The sequence below is a fragment of the Brachionichthys hirsutus genome, chromosome 24, assembly GCF_040956055.1.
Source record: "Brachionichthys hirsutus isolate HB-005 chromosome 24, CSIRO-AGI_Bhir_v1, whole genome shotgun sequence".
NCBI lineage: Eukaryota > Metazoa > Chordata > Actinopteri > Lophiiformes > Brachionichthyidae > Brachionichthys > Brachionichthys hirsutus.
The window spans coordinates 3890305-3901489 of record NC_090920.1 but is presented as its reverse complement, the minus strand read 5'-3'; the positions used below and the strand labels follow the sequence as shown (position 1 = coordinate 3901489).

Here is an 11185-nt window from a genome sequence, read left to right as displayed (position 1 = left end):
AAGCACACTCAAATATACCTTTAGGCCATTAGTAGCACTGCTGAAACATCAATGCACACTTGGACTTGATTTGCTCTTCATTGAAAAGACGTTCACTCCAACCTAGTGATTTATCGTTTCCTGTAATCTTCCATCACTGAAATATCCGGGAAATGGCAATCCAGGATGCGGCGTGAGGGACAAGGTTACAATTAGGTGAGTAACGAGTGCTTCCCGTTGTTGGGGCTCTTGTCTCGGACACACAAGACGAAAGACAAAGAGGCGTAACTTCCGAAGCCCCACAGTGATTAGAACACATGGAATAGCAGTAAAAACACAAGCATGCCATTACAGGGCGACACACACGTAGCTTCCAGGGCTCGGCGACACAAGTAAAGACAATCAGTTAGTGTCCATGTGGAAAGGACATGCATTTCAAGTCTTTCGGGTATGCCAGGGCCATCCTCATCACCATACGGAGAATGTCCTCCATTCGAGTCGTGCTCTGCAGAGCCACAATCATTCCAGGGCATCCATCTGGCACATAGTCAGGTAAATCCATGGAAGTCTGCCTCTATACATCTGAGCGAGTTCCTGCGTCTGCTGCAGGTATTTACGACTAACATTCACAGTCCTTTTGAAGGTCCTAAGTCTCAATCTCGCTGGTCCACAGTCTGTCCAGGACTATCACTTCTATCAGACGTAGAGACTGAATTGCTTCCATTGTGTTCTCCCGTCTCAACATTTGTGAACCAGACAGTGTCTGAACGCAGAGGGACGAGAGCTTAGCGTGCAGCCCTTGGACAGTTTCCCGTCCCGGTCCTTGCACTGCACCGTCCGGCTCTGCCAACCAGTGTCACAAGTCCTGGTGCAGGTCATCCAGGACCCTGTTACCCACTGGGGACCTGGGGGTGGAGTGGGGGGACCTGAGGCCGTTGGTGGCCCCGGGGCCGTGGCAGGCGGTGCAGAGGAAGGCGTAGTGGTGGTTCTGGCTCTCGCCGTGGCTGAGACTGCTGTCGTGCGTGGCGCGTGGGTTGACTTTGGGCTGGGGATGAGCTGAGCTGACGGATGAGCCGGGGCTACCCGACGGTGCATGAAGAAGCTATAACGGACATCCAGAAGCTTTTTGCCATCTGTTGCTAGAATCTGGACTACCAAGGGCTCCTGGAGGGCCCCGGGACCCATGCTGTGAAGCCACTCATCCCTTTGGCTCCAGCCACTGTAGTTCAGCACGGAGCCGTTGAGGGGGACGATGGTCTCGGAGGTGGAGATCATAAACTTGCCGTTTAGGAGGTACTCGCCATTGGGGCGCCGGAGGGCCAGGTAGGCGGTGTAGCGGGTCTGGTCCTTGGCCTTGTGCTGACGAACCTTGATGTGGGTGGAGCCTGCAGGGATCTTCACCACGTCAGTGTAGCCCTTACTGTTTGGCAAGGAGGAAGGTAGGAGACGAGATTGTGTAAAATAGAAAAACACAAACGCCGTTTCTCATTCCTTCCTGGTAGGCCCTCGCTTTTAAGCCGTTTCCATCCCATAAAGACAATTCACAGTTATTCTCACCTCCTCTTGGTGAAGTTGCCCACAACTCGTATGCATCCCTTGCCGTCGCCTCCGCAGATACCGCATTTGTCGAACTGCAGCTTGGAGCCGATGATGCCGTCGCATCCTGTCCGCACACATTTGCCTTTCACGCACGCCGAGCTGCTGTAAGGACGACACTCCGTCCCGTCGACCACCTGAAGTCAAACAGCCACCAAATCAACGTCGTCATCCACGCTTGTGTTCCGCTGAATACGCCGCAGCTTTTTAAGTAACGCACCCTCTGAGAGAACACCACATAGTACCCGGTTCCTTTCGCTCTGCAGGTCAGCTTGCACACATCTTTAAGGAGGACCCCTGCGTACTTGGGCACCCATTCAACAAAGGTCTTCACCCCTTTAGGATCGGTCTGGGGGCCGTTGCGCACCTCGCATTGTTCCTGCCGGAAACTCTTATCTGGAGAAAAGTTCCACAGTTTGAATGATGAGCAAAGGATAACCTGTGCCATCACAATCATGAACGTGTCGGTTGTCGCGCTCACTTGACGTCGGACATGGCGTGACGCTGCAGGAGCGATAGATGGCTCTCTTGCCCGTGCAGTAGCGCCCGTTGTTCCGTGGCGGCGGGTTGTTGCACAGGCGTTGAGCAAACTGCACCCCGCCGCCACATGTCCGGGAACATGCGCCCCAAGAACCCCAGGAACTCCAGCTGCCGTGGTTGGATGCCTTTTTTAGAGGGAGAAGTGGAGTGAAGAGGAGAGGGAAGATTAAAGGCAGTGGACAAATCACAGAGTAGTAGGAGCGGGATGAAAAGAACGAGAAGAAGGGAGGAGATAAAGCGGCGACACGTTGGAAGTCAGAGTTGTGACGTGAAAAACAGGCTGAATTCAGGAAAGGAGTTTCCAACCAGTCCTCCAGGAGTCATAAAAAGATTAAAAAATGACCAGATAAGTAGCATTTAACATTTTATGATTTTCTAACCTCCAAGTTCTGTTAAGCCTCTTCGGAAATAGCTTTTCCATTTAGTTATACGACTGAGTCTGACTCTGTTACTGGATTTCATCTTTCCACAGTAAAGGCCACTTAATTTGCAATCGGAGTTGAAAGGATTCTGAAGAGCGAAGCGGAGCGGCTTCATAAACCGGTCGTCATGCGAGGCAGTGAAAACCAAGCATGTCAGAATCTGGGCTGGACCCACTCGCAGATTCTTCTGCCAAGGACTCAGTCATCAAAAGTCATGTGACCAATAAACACGAAGAAAAGACTCCCTCCCTTCTTTTTCACTTTCCCTCTTTCTCCTACAACACTCACTCTATCAACAGCATCCCATAAACAGATATGTTCATTCCAGGCCACGAGAACAGATGAAACAGATCAGTGGAGGCATAAATAACACAATGAAGTCTCATTCCACGTGGCGTTTCTCTCCCTTTCTACTTCCTCTATTCCTTTCTCACAAACTGCAGATGTGTGAAAATAAGTGCCCAAAATATCCCTTGATGAACTATAATTGGATTTTTTGTATTCTCCCTTGGGTTTCGTCCACCCCTCTTACCGAGTAGTGTCTTTTCCGGGTCTTGTCCACACACTTTCCCTGCAGACAAATGCGTCCCTTCCCGCAGGGCGTTCCCTCCACGGCTGGCAGCTTCTTGGTCAGACACACCATCTGTCCCTTGCGAATCACGGCGCACCAGAGCCGAGAACACACGTCCATTCCAGGGCAGACTGTGTACTCGGGGCCGAAGGCGAGGCGACATTGGCGGACGGCGTCGTAGCTCTGTCCCGGGAGCTCCTCCGGGCCCAAGAGGGGCTGGCGAGGAACGTCTAGGAGACATTCGGCTGAAATAAAGAAATGTAGAAATATATTTTAACCTATTGATGATAGGGACGAACTTAAAGTGCAGGAGTCGCGGATAGCATTAAAAATGCTGTTGCTACATGCAAGACGCTGGAAGATGTTTGCAAAACCTCAATTTGCAATGCATCATGGTTTTTATGAATGAAATTATGAAGATGAAGCTCTTGAATTCATGCCTGTGCTTGCTCTGCTGCTGCATAAAAGTCGGCAATAACGTTATAAATAACACCAATAACCAGGATTTCTTGGTAAACAGCTCTCAGCTATAGGCATCATGGGAGAATTGCGATGGTTGCAATTTATTGGTGAAGAAAATAGCACTTGTACTGGCTTGGAAAAGTCCCCTCTCATAAAAAAACTACAGATGTGTCTTAAAAGCAAACCACCGGCCATTTCTTTTTCTTTGATCGTGTCTCGCTCACTCACCATTGCCGTCATCAAAGAAGTCGGTGATGGTAGCCGAGGTGCACCGGCTCCAGGGTTTGGAGGAGTCGATGGAGGTGAGGATGGAGGACATGAGCCGCTTGTCGCTGTTCACGCCGTAGCGTTCCTCGCAGAACTTTGAGTCGTCGTGGGACAGACCGAGCAGGTGACCTGTGAAGGGAGGAGAACGCAATGTTTGGATGAGAGTCGAGGAAGAGAAAACACGTGTGTGTGTGTGTGTGTGTGTGTGTGTGTCCACGCCTACCAATCTCATGAGCGACAGTAAAGGCAGCGTGGAGACCGTCGTCCTCGATGACGGCGCAGCTTCTCTCTGGAGAGCAGATGGTGCCGACGTCCGCCATGCCGAGGGTGTCACAGGAGTGGTGGCCACAGAGGTCCTGGACAAGGGAAGCACGAAAAGGTTCATTCATAAAGTTCAACGGTCAGCCTTACTCTCAAATCAACTCAAATGGACAAGCAGCAAAACTTCTCCATGAAGGATGGATATTTGTGATGCGTGTCTTCAGGGATTTCATTTATTGGAGGCTCCGACTCCTTTTTGTTCCAACTTTTTTTCACGGTTCTCTCGGATCAACGCCTCAAATCAGATCCAATTCTAATCTGAAACTAGAAAGGCACTCGGAGAGCACAGCCCAAGTTCCATCCAGCAGCTTCTCCATAATCCTGCTAACAAATAGCCAAATGCCTTCAAAGACAACCTCCTGAGTGGAGGTAACAAACCGTATCTAACACCCCCCCCCCCCCATTTCCGGACCTTCCCGGTAGAAGCTTGTTGCATCACGCGGTGCCGATCCATGCAGATGAGGCCTCGGCCCTGCTGGGCGCAGAGATCAATCAGTCAATCGCAGCACGCATGCACGGCAGAACAGAACGTGCATTCAGGGCACAGACGTACAACACACACACACACACACACACACTGGGGAGGACGCACTGTCATGCTAAGTGGCGCTGACAGGCCTGCTAAGGCACCGTGTGTGCGTGTGGCCGTTCCAGGAAAATCTGTTTATGTGGAACAAGTTGCCATGTGTTCTGCGTTCGCACGTGACCGGCTCGCTTCACGCACAATCAATGCACGCCACACACACACACACGCAAGTCCAGTCAGACGTGCACGACGACGCAGGACTGAAACAAAAGGCCCGTCCGCCACACCGACCGGACGGATGCTGCTCAGAGCCAAACCGGGCTGAACTGTTTCAAACCGTTTCCACATCCAGATAAAACCTATGGAGGAGAGAGGGAATGTTCAGCACGTCTGTTTCCCACCCCCCCCCCCCCTCCACTTTCATTTATTTATTCATTCACACCCCTCCCGTTCACCACTGTTTTTGTCTCAGCCCTGCCCGTGCACATGGCATTCGCTCGCACGCCGTATAAAGAAACGCATGGGTGAACATGAACCCCCATTAGAATCCAAAACGTGGCCCGTGAAAAGCAACGGAAATGACCCAAAACTTATCTACCCCTCCCCTCTGCCAAGCCTCTCCCCAAATCTAATCCAAGGGCTGCTCGCACACATAATAAAGAGGGAGTCAGACTCTTGGAGTGTGGGCGGGGTAGGGTGGGGGGGGGGCTGCAGGAAATTAAAGAGAAGAACTGAGAGAATGAGCAGGAACAGAAATACTGGCAGGAATAATAAGAGAACAGGTGGAAAGCTGGTTGTGGAGGTCAGGAGGCGATCAGAACCGCGTGCGTGCGTGTGTGTGTGTGTGTGTGTGTGTGTTACAAAACCAATGGCGAAATAAGCCAGGGGTTGTGTTAAACAAGCAGCCAGCAGTCCAACACGCACACACACACACACACTCACACACTAACGCTCCAGAAGAACGAGTCCAGAGCGAGTCCAGATCACGATGTGCACTTTGACTGTTGATCAGACTGATTAATAATGATCGACCAATAACCGATGAGCGCTCGTCACGTGATATCTCAACCCCCACTCTGATGACGTTTTAAGCAGCCTCACTTCCCTAGCTGTCAAAATTAATGGAAACCTTCCGGGGAATGATCGTACGTGTCCGTCCGGTCCACCGACTTTATCCGAAGAACAAATGGATTGAAGCGTCGCCAAAACATTTAGATCCTGGACTCACAACTCTCATCAGTTCCATCGTAGATTCTAATGACATAATATTAAAGATGATCTTCAACGCAGCCGTTCGTCGGTCAGGATTGCTTCTGGGCAGATATTTAATTGCCCCCCCCCAAAATATTTGCCCCGCTGCTACAACAGCAGCAATAAAGCACACGCATGTTCTCTGGTTTACAGTAGGGCTTTGTGTCGCATCCCAGCTCACATCCATGCGTAACGCTGAACGTTCCCACGTACACAAACACACCGTCAGAACCGACCCGCGTCCCCTCAATGCGCCCGTTGTTTCGTTCCGGTGCCGGTGTGTGTGTGGGGAAGGGTGACACGGCCACACGGGTCAGCTCACTGTGGGCTCGGGGCGTCGGAGTAATTGGACATCGCCACAAAGAGACAAGCCCCATCCAACCCTGTGAAGTCCTGCCGCTGCCCCCGCCCCCGTCGGGGAACAATGGGCCGGTCAGACTTCAGTAAGCTTCAGTTCTAGTCCCATCAGGACCTACTGGAAGAGGCCATTTATTAATATGTTGTTTGTCTACCCTTTTTAACTTTCCACCGACGCTACAACCTTTTCTCTCCTGAAAATGTCCACCACATCCCGACTCCTCGTGGCTCCGCCTCCTTTCTCTTCATTTCCAAACCTGGGCCAGATTTCATTCGTGGCATTCTGTCAGTGGAAAATCTCAAAGGCCATATATCCTGTTTGTAAAAAAAAAAAAAACGACGACATGCAGTCCTGGATGGAAATAGTTTCTGACCACCGCTTCGTTTTAAAGATTGATGTCGGAATGAATTATTTGTTCTTCCAAAGAATTTAAATCAGGCCATCTTCCACACTTCTTTTCTTTTTGACACAACGGCTGCAACATTCGTCAAGGATGTTCTGAAAGTCCACTTCCATAGGGAGCCTGCAATGTTCAGGTTCCCTAGAGTTCAAAGGGTCAAAGGTCAAGGTCAAAGAAAGGCGGCTGCTGCATTCTTTAGCTTTTTAAAGTCATGAACTACAACTCAAGTCTTGTTCTGCATGCTTCCCAGATGTGTTAACGGGGGGCGGGAACACCTGCCTCTGCTGCTGACAGGTGACATCTGCAGCATCAGGAGAGAAAGGTGTGAGGAATAATACAAGTGCTGCAACAGGTGTGGCTGGAAAGCGGCACCAAGATGGTTACGGCGGCAGCACAATCCGGGAGGCTTAAGTTCGAGCTTCTGGAAACGTTTTCCCCTCAGAATACGAAAGCCAAGGTCACACGGAAACTTTGGAAACTCAGTTTTATGTATGAAAGGTCTCTCAAATAAGGATGGAATTATATTTTCTGAACCGTGGATCTTAAACGAATGGAAAGATGCCGAGAGTGGAAAGGTTCTTGTCGTGGAATACTTTAAAAGGATCAAAGCCCAAGAAGAATAGAGAAACGATCCCAGTTGATAAACTGGGAACGTTCCATTAGTTTCCTTTGCGTTTCCACTCCAAACCCAAAGCCCAATTCTTCTGGCCGGGCTACTCGGTTAGGAAGGAGCCACAAGGCAGGAAGCGAGTCACTCTGCGAGCTTGCTGACCCAGGTATTTACTACGGGCTGCCTTGCCAATGCATGACGGCACCGCCGTGCCACCGGTGCCAGGAGATCCGAGGCAAGGCCTCCATTTCTTGGCCCCACCGCCGAGCCAGGACAAGACTCTGCGTGAGCTGAAAACATTGCGATGTGGGGCGAGATATCCGACACGCCAGCTGGAGCTAACCGCCGGCCACAGCCACGCCCGGAGAGGTGAAAAATGCACGTCGATCCGCCTCTGCTGCGAAGCTTTACCGAAGAGAGAGAAAGGGGGAGGCATGAACGAGTGTGGTTGCTTCTCCCAGGGCGGGTGTGTTTGTTTTTCTGACAGTCCCAGCTGACAGACGCTGGAAAAGAAATGTGCAGACTGGGGTGATGAGAGAGATGGGGGGGGGGGGTTTAGAAACTGTGAGGTTGGGACGACTGCCTGCAGGATAATACGCTCTCTCTCTCTCTCTCTGTCTGAATGGGCAAAACAACGAAATACTTTATATGCAAGTTCAACCTTGAATTAAACGTTTGAAAATATTAAAAAGTGACCTGCCTCTATTTCCACTAAAACACCTTCAGGGATTGATCGGCCAAGCGCGACCATCAAAACAAACCGTCCCAGCTGGGCTGCCTCCCCTCCGTGACAGTGGGGGGGGGGGGGACGCGTGACGTCACGGGGGGGCTCGTTTACCTGCCTGGTGAGGACAGTGGGGGGACGACGCGTGACGTCACGGGGGGCTCGTTTACCTGCCTGGTGAGGACAGTGAGGGGACGACGCGTGACGTCACGGGGGGGCTCGTTTACCTGCCTGGTGAGGACAGCGGGGGGGGGGGGGCGTGACGGGGGGGGCTCGTTTACCTGCCTGGTGAGGACAGTGGGGGGACGACGCGTGACGTCACGGGGGGGCTCGTTTACCTGCCTGGTGAAGAGGATGGCGGCGTCGTGGTGCTGCTGCTCATCGTCGTCCAGCGCGTTCTGCTGGTTCTGCCACTTGCAGAAGCTTTTCAGCGTCACGGCCGCGTTCGTGGACACGTGGAGCCCCGTCTCCGTGACCGTGAGCGCGCGGACCACCGACAGCCGGATGGGGTTCTCGATGCTGGCGTGCCCGTACAGCTTGGAGGCGATGGAGGCCAGCGTGAGGAGGTAGTGCTTCAGGTCCTTGCCGTATTTCTTGGCCATGGTTTCGTCGGCCACCAGGAGCAGCTCCACGTGCCTGGCGCGCGAGACAGACCTCTTGCGCCGCGGCTCACGCGCTTTGGCACGCCTGCGCCACCGTGTCCGTCCGCGTGCGCCGTGCTCAGCTGGCTCCCGTGCTCCGTGATGGCGTGTCCCCACCGCATCCCCGCGTCCTCCGCGCCCCTCGCGCGTCCCGCAGCTCTCGCGCGCCTCGCGCATGGCCTCAAAAGTGAAACTCTCACGCGTGAAAACATGGAGCGCGCTATCCGCGTCCTTGTCCTGCAGAGCGCGCACGTCGTTCTCGTGTCCTTTGGCCCTGATGATAGGTGTGATGGTGTAACGCGCACGGTTCACGGCGAAGAATCCCTCGAGACCCCCCCGGCAGAGGTTTAACACCGCCAGGGACTCCGGGCTGGAGTCCACGGTGCCGCGGTACACGCAGTCCCGGGGCGAAGCCGCCGAGCTCCCCCCCATCATAGCGCGCACGTACTGGGCGCTGGACTGATGCGACAGCAGCGACGCGTCCCGCTCCATGTCCAGCTGGAAGCGGCCCCCGTCCAGGTACACCAGGTAGCCCACCTTCCCTCCCCCGTGGTAAATCCGGTCAATGGTCCGCACGAGCCCGTCTGTCCTCCGCGCAGGCGCGAGACGCGACCCGTTCGCAGGTGGAAGGTAGAACCCCTGGAAGGGAGCGCGTCCGGCTCCCGGCCCGAACTCCACGACGCACAGCAACAGCAGAGCCGCGAGGAGCCGCATCATCGCTCATTCCCACCCGAGGCGCGCCGACGCATCCACGGAAACAACCTGGAGCAATGGTTCCTCCCTGAAGCGCATCCTCCCGGTGCCCAAATCATCCATGAAAACACGCGCAGGGGTGACGGAGAGGAGAGCCAGGAGAACCATTGAGGAGCAGAGAGGAGCAGAGAGGAGCAGAGAGGAGGAGACGCGGAGCTGAACTTGGAGAACACAAACACAAAGTTTCCTCTTAACAGGACTCCGGAGAAACGTCCTGCCCCCTTTGCGCTCAATCACCCCCCCCCCCCCCCTCTCTCTCTCCTCTCTCTATCCCTCCCTCTATTCTGAGTCAAGTGGAGGAGGAGAGGATCCTGCCCATCAAAAGCACCGAGTCAAACAGACTGCATGAATGAGTGGATGAACGGATGAATGGATGAATAAAGGAACAAGCAAAGCCCATTTCAACTGGTCTCCATTAAAGGCCGTTATTTTTACACTTTTACTTCGACTCCTTTAATAATTGACGACTGAAAGCGTTTTGACAAACTGTAGAGGCGGATAGATAATTTATAGTCTTGCGTGTTTACTGTACCTTTGGGGGGGGGGGTGCTGGACTTGCACGGATGTCGTGCTCGTGTGCCGAAAGGCCTCTCCAGAGTTCAAAAACACTCTTATAGGTGACTCAGCAAATAAGCAGAGAGTCAGAACTTCCTTCTAACAGATACCTTTGCACACCCCAGAGGTGGAGGGTTGCCCCCCCCCTCGGCCCGGCACAAATAAACGGTGCCAGCCCGAGCCAGCTCTCCTTAATCCGCAGCTGCTCCCATGCGACCGAGCAGTGTGGGCAGCGTGTCCCGGTGCATGCAGGGAAGCATCCAGGGAGTGGGCGGCCAAAAAGAGGAGCATGCTGTGCCTGGCTGCCCTCGTCAAATCCCACCGCCCCCCCCCCTGAGGGATAAGCCCCCAGGAAAACGCTGCGGTGATGCTGCAGGGTTATCAAGACATGCTACATATTACGCTTACATTTATCCAAAGGGGGGGGGGGGGGGGGCAGTGATGAATCACGGGACATCTGTGTATGGCCCTGCTGCTGAGAAGTCCCCCCCCCCCCCCCACTGAACTTCCAAGTGGACGATCTGCGGTGAAAATGGACAATAATGAAGGGACAGACCGGAACCATGTGGGCCGGCGCGCACGACACCCGACGCACGAGCGTTCACACGCACACCGGAGAAGCGTTTCTCATCATTCACACGCAGGAACTAAATATGTTCAGTTTGAAATTGATGCTGTGAATTGACAACTTACTGAAAAGACACACACTCTGGTTCACCCCCCCCCCCCCCCCCACACAAAAACAAAAATCATCCCTCCCCCCTTTTGAATCTCTCACACTCAGCCCATTGGAGCATTTTTAATCCCCATCTGAAACTGAGACGTATGCCAAGGCAACCATGTGGACACACACACACACACACACACACACACCCGTGAGGCGGGACACGTGTGGATGTGGGACCGCCCACTTCCCACGGTTAATTGACAGGCCGAGCCTTTTACATAACCGGTGCCAGAACTGACTCCTCTCGTTAGTCGCTCTCCTCCTCCACACACTCACTCCATCCTCCCCGATCTCAGTCTCTCCCTCCTCCTCCTCCTCCTCTATCCCTTCATGGACGATAAGCAGTGAATTCCCGTCGGGATGCGAGCGCGTCACCCAAAGCCAATCACATCCCTCGTTCTGCCGTGATGGTTGAATGGATGATGATGTCGCACGCTCGCCAAGCTCCTCCCTCCTTCACTTCCTCCTCTCTCCGATGCCAG

At 53.4% G+C, this 11185-nt stretch overlaps 1 protein-coding gene across 1 annotated transcript; it reads right to left on the bottom strand.

Moving 5' to 3' along the window:
* Window positions 1-707: 707 nt before the first annotated feature.
* LOC137911858 (A disintegrin and metalloproteinase with thrombospondin motifs 5) lies at window positions 708-9382 on the bottom strand. Its single transcript, XM_068756202.1, has 10 exons — window positions 8366-9382; window positions 4061-4193; window positions 3799-3966; window positions 3070-3353; window positions 2057-2240; window positions 1796-1971; window positions 1537-1712; window positions 1068-1399; window positions 973-1035; window positions 708-884 (listed from the first exon to the last, which is right to left on the bottom strand). The coding sequence occupies exons 1-10, from the start codon at window positions 9380-9382 to the stop codon at window positions 718-720; spliced, it is 2700 nt and encodes an 899-aa protein (XP_068612303.1). The 3' UTR covers window positions 708-717.
* Window positions 9383-11185: the final 1803 nt, after the last annotated feature.